The sequence below is a fragment of the Brachycentrus maculatus genome, unplaced genomic scaffold, assembly GCF_059751285.1.
Source record: "Brachycentrus maculatus isolate JH-2025_06_01 unplaced genomic scaffold, ASM5975128v1 h1tg000091l, whole genome shotgun sequence".
Taxonomy (NCBI): domain Eukaryota; kingdom Metazoa; phylum Arthropoda; class Insecta; order Trichoptera; family Brachycentridae; genus Brachycentrus; species Brachycentrus maculatus.
Genome location: NW_028280845.1, coordinates 2,413,789 through 2,425,890, shown reverse-complemented (window position 1 = coordinate 2,425,890; position 12,102 = coordinate 2,413,789). Strand labels below are relative to the sequence as shown.

General features: G+C 35.7%; 1 protein-coding gene across 1 annotated transcript in view; it reads left to right on the top strand.

Moving 5' to 3' along the window:
- Nos (Nitric oxide synthase) overlaps positions 1-12,102 on the top strand; it is a gene marked incomplete at its 5' end in the record, with an annotated part of 40,011 nt that overhangs the window by 26,514 nt on the left and 1,395 nt on the right. Inside the window, 7 exons of the mRNA XM_088258131.1 lie at positions 5,446-5,700; positions 6,911-7,064; positions 7,729-7,898; positions 8,856-9,066; positions 9,217-9,298; positions 10,204-10,474; positions 11,252-11,443. Coding sequence (XP_088114257.1) covers positions 5,446-5,700; positions 6,911-7,064; positions 7,729-7,898; positions 8,856-9,066; positions 9,217-9,298; positions 10,204-10,474; positions 11,252-11,443 — 1,335 coding nt within the window. The remainder of the gene's footprint in view (positions 1-5,445; positions 5,701-6,910; positions 7,065-7,728; positions 7,899-8,855; positions 9,067-9,216; positions 9,299-10,203; positions 10,475-11,251; positions 11,444-12,102) is intronic.

Below are 12,102 nucleotides of genomic sequence, written 5' to 3'. Positions count from 1 at the left end.
TAATATTGAATAAATATTACAGTGAAAAAATCACTTATATTTATTTGACCCCCCTGGGAATCAAACCCGGGACCTCCAGAACGGTGGCCGAGCGTGCTGACCATTACACTACAGAGGCGGACAGTGGCTATTATACTAAATGTTTTTTTTTTAATAAATAAAAAATGATGCAGCTAGTGATAAAAAAATATCAATATTCACTTATCTTCTAAATAAAATAAACAAAGAACAAACTACCTCGAAAGAAGTAAGTTTTGAGCTTCTCCTACTTCTTATAACTCTTATCCGTACGCAATAGTCGATAGGGAACTGCATCGTTTATATTTATATATACATATAAATGTGTGTATGTGTATGTGTCTATCAAGCAAGAGCAGGGTTGGTATTCTATACGGAAATTACCAACTACGTAGTCAAAATATGTAACTTTACTTCAGGCCTTTTATTTGTATGATTAAAACATTTTTAAACCGCCTGTGGATCCGTATTGTCAGGAAGTTCTTTAAACTTACAATAAATACATTAATTTTTTTATATACATCAAAAGTAAACGAGAATAATATGTATTTGGGCATGCTGTTAATATCAAACTGTTATTTTTAACGTGTTTTTGTGTTACATGCAGAGTAAATATCTGTATTTATTTTAAATTAAATTAAACGGGTCTTGCCGCTCTCCAAATGAGAGATTGACACCAGACAAACTACAGATTCATGTTTAATATCTTATGCAACGTACAAAAATATCATCAGATGCCAAGTGGCCTACAGATGAAAATAAAACAGTAAGATCCAAAGCATGTAAGAATCCTCAGAAAATTTATTATTAAAAAAATGCATTAATTGATTCAGTAGGCACTTTGTGGTAAAATAATCAATATATTTTAAATTAAAAGTTTAACTTAGTAAATACCACTATTTCCTAATAGTAGTATTGTCTAAGTGAAATTTAAATTTAAACAAAAAATGTGCTAGACCGTTGTTCTTCAAATCTAGCGAAACTAAAGAAAAACATGAATTGATTCGACAGTCTCTGTGATAAAATCCATCCATTTTCAATTTAATTTTTAGTTGATAATTACCACTTTTTCTTGTAATAGATTGTGATTTGAATATACCGTGAATGCACGGTGTTTCAAAATGATGCAGAATGCATCGAAACGCGTGTCACAATAGATTTTAAGAAACGTTGGAATATACTAAGTAAAACTTAAAATTAAAATGAAATAAAAATTATCTGCATATTTTGGTGCATAGGGCACTAACGGAAAAAGTGTTATCTTAAACGTGGATGAACATGTAAGCAAGGTAATCAGTCCTGCGATGCCTGCACCAGTTCAAGATGATATTAAATAAATATGAGGGTGAAAATTACTTATATAATTTTTTACCCTCCCTGGGAATCGAACTGGAGACCTCCAGCACGACAACCATACGCACTGGGCTTTTTCGTCCACAAACGTATAATTTTTCTATAGCATTTTGAGTGTGTCCAAATACTTGTTCACAAATTTGGAATATCTCCAATTAGGAGTTATTTTTATATTATTTATTGACATCTCAAAATGATAATTATCGGAAGCCCTGTAAATGTCCAGACTTCCATATTCTTCTTCATCAATGTTGAGATGTCAATTTGTTTTTTTTTTCGACTATTTGCGACCTAGCTTACGGATCGGTACCCCTAAAGGTTGAGAAACACGAAACGGTTATTTTTTTAAAGTAGCTGCTAAATATTACGCATTATGGAAGGAATTATATAAGGAAGACTGGAAGCTCAAATAACACTGGCCAACAATGATTTTGTAACTGAAATTTTGATGACTGATTTGGACTAAGTTAATCGTTTATACGGTGACAAGCTTGTATCTCGGCAAGTTTTGGTGTTACAGTCATATTATTGTTTGTATGGACCCCATACGTTGAAACCGTAATAGTGGTTGGTATCCTAGACATGTTTTAGTCTAAGGTCTAAGGGATTAAAAAAACTATTGATAAGTATGGAGCAACAGTGGAAATATATTAACTTATTTTTGTTGAATACGACAGCATTAAATGTTTGTATTGTATATATTTATACATAAATAATAAGATAAACTTTAGTCAATATCAGAGTTAAAAATATCCATATCTAAAAAATCTGACTTGCTACATTTTTTTGCTTTCGTTTTTTAATTCAGCTGTGCAAAGTGCATAAAGATCGGGTATTTTCATGCAAGTTACAAAATAAAAGTTGTAAATTGTTGGCCAGTGTAATTTTTTGAAAACTTTAAGCAACACATCGGCTGTCCAAACTCAAAACACAGTAAGGGACATTTTTTTATAGTATGTTTTTTTTTGCATTTTTGGACTAAGTAGATTCTACTTAGTCCAAAAATGCAAAAAAAACGTACTACAAAAAATGTCCCTTACTGTGTTTTAAGTTTGGACAGCCGACATCCGACCCTGCAAATTGCAAGTATTGCAATCTGAGACGGGTACTCCGATTTCTCTCGCCGATGGAAGCTGACATTTTATTAAGAAAATGTTACGTTTAAAGAACGGGTTAAATCATCCCTTTTATTTCCAGAAATAAATCTCGGCCTCGTTGTAACATATAATGTAACCATCACATTGGACCTGCAATTTGTTGCCCGTGACTGCGTAATATAAAATAAAAATTCACGAGAGATTCGGTGAAAAGCTCTTGAAATAAATTTACGACAGTGTTCCGCCTTGTTGCTTGATGGGTAATAAAACGCCGAGGGGGGTATTCCTCGGTCACATTATAAAGGAAAAGCGCGGATTGATGTTTCAACATTCATAAGACGGAGAATATTTTTGAGCGAAACTCAAAGATGTAAAATATTAAGGTCTAGCTGAAAATATGTCGCGTAGTTTCTTCCCGCCGTAAGTCACACTATTGTTAGATGGCATTTACGATGGCTTTTTTACATTTTAAGGTTAAAAAGAAAATACAGTGGAACCTCTCAAAACGAGCACCTCTCATAACGAGTAATTTGCATAGCGAGCAAAAAAATGTGAAAAAGTTGCTCCTTTAACGAGCGATATTTCGCATAACGAGTCACAGAGAAAGGGCAAGTCCCTTTTTTACGACATTAACTTGTGAGCTGGGACTTCCGCGCTAGTCAAAACGAAAAATATTTCGGTGAACGAGTAAGATTCTGGAACGAATTATGCTCGTTATGAGAGGTTCCACTGTATTTATAAAAATATCTTCATTTCAGTTGGTTTGTATTGACAATAAAACGAAATTAAAATAGCCCACATCATAAGAATTTAATGCTCACGTTTCCAGAGGTTTATAATCATTTACAAAATGCGTAGGTTTTTTTTCAAATTCCTTCTGTTACCCTGTTAATGGGCGATTTTCGCGTTCTTTATTGATATAAAAGTCTTTGTGACATCTCAAATGTGACGTCATAAGTTGCTTTGACCTTAAAATCAAAATTGCAAAGCCTGTGACCGGTCACAGGCTTACCCAGACAAAAACCCGGGTTTACACGGGATTTTTGTCAATGTACTGACGCCTGTGGGATTTTTTACGCACTGGTTTTCACGGCATTGCTACCAACTTTCAAATATGATGCACTGTGTCCCTAATTTACTGAAATGTTTTGTTTCGATGAACGAATTTCGTCAATTAAAATGACAAATGAATCACTGATTTTTCAGATTTTTTATAAATAAGAAGAGAATCTATTAAAAATGCTTTTATATGTTAGTGTTTTATCAGATGTCCCGAGTAAATGTATCCTATTGTCACGTGACATATTTGGGGTGACCAGATTTTGGTTTTGTGTAGATTCCTTGAAACTATTATTTTGCATTTTACATAGTTAGTTTAAGGGATTTTAGTTTTTTTGGGAGTGAGTTGTTAAAATAATTATTTCAAACAATATTTTTTGAACTAAACATCTTCCGAATATTCACCCTTGATTACTACATAAATAAAACTCTTAATGCATTATGCACATAAAATTATACTAATAATAAAATATCAATAATATATTTGAATAAATTATTTTAATCGAGGTATTTACAACATTTTGAGTGAGTCCAAATACTTGTTCACAAATCTGGATTATCTCCAACTATAGGAGTTATTTTTCATATTATTTTTTGATATCACCTCAAAGACTGACCATTTACGGGGCTGACGACAGTCATAGGCTGGTTTAAGTGTAAAGTACCATTAAGTTCATTTTTACCATTGGTATAAATTGTAATGAAAATTGTCAAATATACCCGGAGTCTGAAGGTACATTTTAGAACCTGTGTGAACACAAAGAACTGGTCACCCCAAGCATGTCATCGTCAGATACGTTTATTCCATAGTTACGTGTGCTGCACATATCACACGGAAGTGAAAATTACAAATATGTCAATAACGATAGAATGTCAAACGTGTAGTATTGTATTTGCAGATATACGTATACTTATATACATATGTATGTATACAAATGTGATACATCACTGAACAGGTTCGTAAGATGACAAAAAACTCAAAATAGTTTTGGCCTATCGTAAATTAAATCATAAACTGAAAAATATCGTAGAGCCATGTATTTATTTACCATTTTGCATCAACATTTCTCCATGGGAAATTTCTGAAGTGACTCTTTTTTTCACAGTCGATAAAAAACAACAACGCGTCAGAACGCTGATTGGAGCTGTTTTAGCGCAATAAATAGGATTTTTCATTACATGATCGTTCAATAAACTCCAATCAAATCTGCAACTGAGTGGACAGCTACCGGCGAAAGCCGCCCAAAGCTACCAAAAACGCAAATGTCAGCTCATAATATTTTGGTCTGTGTATTTTGGGATGTCCACGGTATTATTTTATTCATCGATTACTTTAAGAAAGGAAGAAAATTAAAGGTGTACTCGCAAATACATAATTCAGGACGCGACCAGCTGCGCGAGGAGCCATACGTGTGTCCGTATACATTTAAAAAATATATGTAAATTGGATTTTTTTAAGAATATATATTGTAAACATTTATTTTACTATTATTTTTTTCTCCTTGTCTCTCAATGACTTTTTTCTTTTCAATAACTCTTCTTTTCAGAACCATTTTTCGAAGAATTTAAGCAAAAAATAAATAAATAATTTTTTTCTTCAAAAATAATAATGTTTCAAAATGAAAATAGTTATTGAAAGGTGAGGAGTTTTTAAAATGTGATAAATATGTTTTTCAATATGTATTCTTAAAAAAGGTATAATTCTAATTTATATTCTTTAAAAAAATGTTTGTGGAAACACGTCTAGCCCCTAGTGCAGCCGGTCGAGTTCTAAATTTGAACGTTGGAGACCTCAGCCTTAAGCACTATTATTTTTACATTACATCATTAATTAATTTATATCAAATATAACGAAAAATACTTGATATTATACAGCTTTTTATGCTGTTTAAAAAAAACTGTTATTTTCCCATCTCAGGTGTCATGCGAAGCATTCTGTTTGGACGACGAGAACACCTTGTCCGATGTGACTGACGCTCTGGGCACGCTGGCCCTGTCTGACAGCACTGTCAGGTTCTCCGAGCCTGACGACGGCCAGTGCGGAGTGGCCATGGTGGACACCCTGAAGAGCAGCACCAACAGGAAGATCCACGCTTGCCCAGTGGTCCACGTGAAGAACTTGCACGGAGAGTCTTCCAGCAGGGCCACCATGTTCCTCGAGTTCAAGATCGGGGTGAGACTGAATGTTATTTGAATTTAGTGTGAACAAATATTCATGTGATCCGGTGATGAACGTCCAATTTGCTATGAAAAACCTATACGTATGGGTTTTTCATTGCAAATTGGACGTTTAACAAACAAAAATGGCTTACAAATCAAATTAGACGTTTCATAAATCAAATTGGACGTTTTACAAAACGAAGTTGACGTCATATTTTATTTAAAAAAAAAAAAAAGCTTGAATTGATTAAAAATATACGCATATATAAGTAGTATTGAAACTCTTGTCTGAAAACTTCAGTAGATATTGCGCGCACAGACTATGACAGCGCGTAGGCTTGCCAACTTGACGACTAACGCTCTTGCTAGTTTTAGGAATAAAAGATGTGGGCAGGTATTCATATTAATGATATATGTAGTATTAATATGTATATCCACCTCCTTGGTTTATTGGTTAGCGTGTTTAGCTACCGTGCTGGAGGTCCCGGGTTCGATTCCCAGGGGGGGTCAAACTAAATATAAGTGATTTCCACTCTCATATTTATTTAATATCACTCTGAACTGGTACCTGAAGCGTAGGACAGATCACCTTGCATTCATGCAATTGACGATCAAGGTAACTCTGCGTCGATACGATGCAGTGCCCTATGGACTATTAGGTGCGGATAAGGGTAAGAAGTAGAAAAAGTACTAATGATTCAAAGTAGTATTGAAAATCTTGTTTGAAAACATCATTAGACATCGTGCGCGCTGTCTATGACAGCGCGTCGCACAGGCTTGCCAACTTGATGACTAACGCACTTGCTAGTCTTAAGAATAAAAGATATTGGCAGGTATTCACACTGACGGTACATGTGGTAGTAATATGAATATATTTTATAAACTTTTTCTATAAAATTCAATTTGTTTTGTAAAACGTCAAATTAGAAATGAAAAACCTAAATAAATGGGTTTCTAAACAATTCCGGAAACTCTTCCCATGCAACATTTTTATTCGCATTGGTGACGGATTACACAGGGTCGTAAGTGTCCTTTGTGTCCATAAGAACTATCACAGTAAGCAAACGTAAATCCTGCCTTTTAAGTTTTAAAACTTGAGAGAGTGGTTCCACAAGTGAAAATTACCATGATGATTGCTAACCTTCAGTGTTGAGTGACACAATAAGTCGGAGCATAATAGATGAAGTTTAAGCGCTTGTATTTCATTGTGACACTTTTTGCAGGATGAAATACAGTACCAGCCCGGAGACCACGTGGGTATTTTACCATGTAACAGAAAGGAAATGGTAGATGAACTCCTCACCAGAGTTCAGGGGGTGGAGGACCCTGATAAGCCAATACAACTGCAGTTGCTACGGGAGAACCATACATCTAACGGTAATGATTGCACCATTCCGCCATTTCTCTGCAGAAACAGACTAAGATAATGGACGACACACACACCCGTTATGACATTTTATATATTGACTTGAGAGTCCTTTTTGTCATGCTATTTCTCTTCTCTGTTCTCCCAATCCGATTCACCAGATATAATCTACTTGATCAAACTTTCTTTGAGACCTTTTTTTTTTTATAAATTCAATTATGTCTTAATCTTTACAGATTGATCGATTTATCTAGACATTTGTCTGAATTGACTTGACTTTGTTAAACTCGCTTTATCTAGATTGAATTACTATCTATTGATAACTTTGTGAAGTAAATAGCTTCTCTCTTCTGACCATAGGCTAGAATTTGTTCAAATTTATTTTATTAAAAATATATCATATATTGATATGTAATATAAAAATCCATACCCCCTGTATTCTACCGGATTCAGTTACAGACCCTTATCTGCACCCAATGTTGCATAGGGCGCTACATCAAACTGATGATGATGATGGCAGGCCGTTGAGGCTCTCAGTAAACTATGTCAGATGTCAAACTATGTCCAAACTTTATAGTACCTAACTTATTTGTTGTTTTTGGCAGTAAATCAGTTTACCGAAATGGTGATATTCTTATAGCACACAAATAAAAGAAGTATAATATTGTTTCTCAGGTGTGGAACGCATATGGGAACGGCATGAACGTCTGCCAACATGCTCCCTTAGGGAGTTATTTACTAGATTTTTGGACATCACTTCATCTCCGTGCACAAGTCTGCTCGCTTACCTAGCTTCTTGCTGTGATGACCCGGAGGAAAAAAGCAAGCTGGAATTTCTGTCCGTGGTAAGCAATTTTAGAATTCTTCTTTTTCTTCTTTCTATAGATCCTGGGATCTGTCTATGGCCGCCACCTGTTCTTCTTATGATATCGACTGCCAGCTACCTCTCCACCTTATCGGGGGTCTGCCTGCGAGTCTAACGTCCTTAGGGGTTTCTTTGAAGGGTGATATATAAGAAGTCTATCTTCTGACATTCTGTTTACATGATCATTCCAGTATCGCCTTCGTTACGAATTGCTCCGGTTATCAATGTTTCTTACGCAGTCTTGTAATGTGTTTCAGGCGGATTGGAGAGTTCTCATTTCAGAGATTCAAAGACGAGATCTTTCAATTCAATTTAAAGCAATTTTAGGCAATATTGACCTCATGTAAATAGGCACTCTAAGACAATGGAATATCCTTGAGCCAATCCATTGTATTAGAGCACTTTTTAACTTTTGGAGCTAATAGTTTCCCTCACTGTGTGTGCTGAGCTTATCAATCCGCGTGTTGTAAACATATGATTCTAGCCAGCTACTCAGATCCCAGCCCACTAACTTGGTGAACTTTCATCGCGATTAGAGTGATAGAATTGATTCTAGTCAGTTGAACAGCCTCCAATACTAGCTTTTGTGTGAACTTGAAATCTTTAAATATATTTTAACGCATTGTTTACGGGAAACGTTTAAAAGTACCTTATACATACTGTTGGTAGAGAGCGGGAGACGCTTATAAGCGTTCTATTTGCTTACTTTTAAGCACGAGGGATGCCATAAAACATTGTACAGATCGAAATTGTGTTTGCAATAACTTGTAATTAGGTTACTAAGGGTCGGGCGTTAGGGTGTTAGAATAAAATTAGGGTCGGGGTTGACGAAAAAACCGCCCGACAACAATAAGTTAGCATTGACTTGTCTATTTTTTTTTAACTTCAAAAGAATTTGACAAATGTACCAGTAATGAGAGCCGCATTACTTTTCTAGGATGCAAATTCGTTTGAAGATTGGCGTCACTGGGGCACACCAACTCTGGTGGAAACTCTGAGGCAGTTCAAGTCCTCCAGGCCGCACGCCGCTGCTCTGGCTGCCCAGCTCTCGGCTCTTCAGCCCAGGTTCTACAGCATCAGCTCGAGTCCCCTCGCCCATCCAGGGCGTGTGCACATCACGGTGGCCGTTGTCACCTACCAGACCCAAGGTGAGTTGGCTTTCCAAATATCCTCCAACCATACTTTCAACTAAACAAGAAATCTTATCTTCGACCCCTAGATAAGGGACCACATTGGATATAAATATATTAAATTTATTTATATATACATATTTATATAAATATTTTCTTGAATTTCAGATGGAAATATGCACTATGGTGTGTGCTCCAACTACCTCAAAGATTTGAAACCAGGAGACGAAGTCTATGTGTTCATCAGAAGGTAATTTAAGTTCTTGATTTTTTTAGATTCTTCTTTAGCCATTCTTTTTTTTAGGTGGGAGTTGCATTTATTATTTATCTTGCTTATTATGTACAAGGTTTAAATATCATTATGTGGATTTTTGTTAACAAAAACTATTTTTTTAAACGTTTTATTTTAATATGTGTTGGAAACAAGAGGGATAATCTAGTGTGGGCCAATCAGAAACTTCTCAGCATTTGCTCATTGCACCTTAAACCATTTAACAAGGACCACCTTTATACAGTTATTTGTTATTCTGACTAGACTTTGTACAATCATAGTTATGGCTAGAGTGACATTTCTTTTAAATTAGTTCTGTATACTTTTTTTCAATTTCTTCTACCAATGACACAAAACAGCATAATTTGGTGTTGCAATTATAAATATTCGTTATAGGTCCGATCTTTTCCCATTTCTACTATATTTTGAGACTATAAATCTATTATATTTTCAACATATAAAGGTAGACTTTCCTTTGTAAATTAAAAAAATATATATATTCCCATAATGTTGACCATTCTTAAATGTTCCGGAGTCAAGATTACCTATCCCTTTGGGGTTTTAATAAACATCTGTTCCCTCTCTTAGTTATATTATGGCATGTTTTATGCTGAATAACAAACTTTTATTATATGGAAAACATCATTCAGTAAACATCGGTGGCTATTCTTCTAATATTGTTAATATTAGTGGCCATTTTAATATTTCAAACAACATTCTCTTAATATTGACACTTCAGCTATTTTTAAATGTCTTTTTGACCCCTTCTGGGAATCATAACCTGGACCTTCACGGCAACGAAACGCGCTACCCACTATACTATAGAGGCGGCTATTTTTATTTTTATATTACTACAACTTAATCTAAAATGACCATGATTCTAGCGCTCCAAGTTTCCATCTCCCGGCAGACACAAGTCGCCCCATAATCCTGGTTGGCCCCGGCACGGGAATAGCTCCCTTCAGGGGCTTCTGGCACCACCGCCAGCACCAGGCCCTGACGCAAGTCGGCACCAAAATGGGAGAGGCCTGGCTGTTCTTCGGCTGTCGCACCAAGACTATGGACCTGTACAGCGAGGAGAAACAACTCATGAAGGAGCAGGGGGTTCTCAGCAAGGTGTTTCTGGCCCTATCTAGAGAGGACGGCATACCAAAGGTATAAAATTAAACAAGTAACATTCCATAAATATTATTTCCTTAACCATTAACCCCCCTCCCCCCCCCCTACGTTAAGCGCTTACGCTTACAAGAGGACTTAACCCTTAGAGTGCGAACCGTCGATAGATCGATTCTATTAACGCGTATAAAGTGCAGAGCGTCGGAATACCGACTATTGCGCTATTTGTTTTAGGTATCGATCTGTACGGACGTGTCTTAGCGCGCGCATGTATAACGTTTTTAATAGGTTAATAACATTTATAAAGAACCATTTAAAATTATTTTGCTGTGAATTTAACATTGATTTTTAAAAAAATATATATATTTCTACCTACAAAATGTCAAATTCGTCAAGTAGTGATGATGAAAAGCAATTAGCAATTTATGCAAAATATGTGAAAATAAGCTCAGCACTATAAGAGTTAAAGATAGCTATGTTAAACGAGCCAAAAAAATGTTAAAAAAAGTTACTTACCTTAGAAATATGTTTACTTTAAGACTTGCTTGCTCATAATGCTAGCATAACGGCTGAAGAAAGAACACTAATGTTTTGGAGTACATTTGTAAATGATATAACGAAGAACTAGTATTTTGGAAATTTCCATTCAAACATGTAAAAATCCGTTTATTTCTAATATTACCAATTGTTCAGCAAATTATAAAATTATTCATATTCATTGCACTGTTTGGAATTTAAAAAAATCATTTTATTTTACGTATAGATGTAATTATGTACCATTTAATAAGTTTTCTAATTTTTATGTAAATGTTTCAGACATATGTCCAAGGTTTAGCCGAGCAAGAAGGCAAGGAGCTGTACAATATGCTTGTGGAACGACAGGGACACTTCTACGTATGCGGAGATTGCACGATGGCCGAACATGTTTGCCAGACACTGAAGAAAATTATCAAGAAGCATGGTGATATGTCAGACCAGGAGGCGCATGAATACGTTCTCCGATTGAAGGTGATATTAAATGGTTCTCCAATAAGGACATCAATGTCACATGTATTAGGCAAAAATTTGCAATGCACATTAGCACATTGTTTGCGGGAAACGCTTAAAAGCTTCATTAACATACGGTTGGTAGAGAGATCCCGATTATAGCATATAGAAGACGCTTATAAGCATTCTATTGGCTTACTTTTGGTAGAGCGTGAGAGATAATAATAATAATAATAATTTGGATAATTTGTATCGCGCCATTTTCGTAAAATAATACCTCAAGGGCGCTTATAAAGACATGGATAATAATAATAATAATAATAGGATGATGATGATAATGATATACAAAAAAAAAAAAAAAATGCGTCGTCAATCGGTCTCGGGCCGTCGAGTCTGGAGCGGGGAAAAGATGAGCCGACAAATTAAAACGCCTTCCTCTTAATCCCATGGGCTGGAGAATAGCCAAGGTGTTGGGTAGGACGCCTTCCTGAGCGATGGTCGTCACGCTGGAGGGCAGCTTGTTGAGCTCCTCGTCATTGTGGATGGCCAACTTCCAACTTCCAGACTAGCACAGTTCAAACGGGACTTCACTTTTATCCTCTTTTGCCGCCCTTCCGTTATCCGACATGATTGTTTTGTCTCTGAGGTTTGCCAAAAAAGATTGTACAAATCGGAATTAG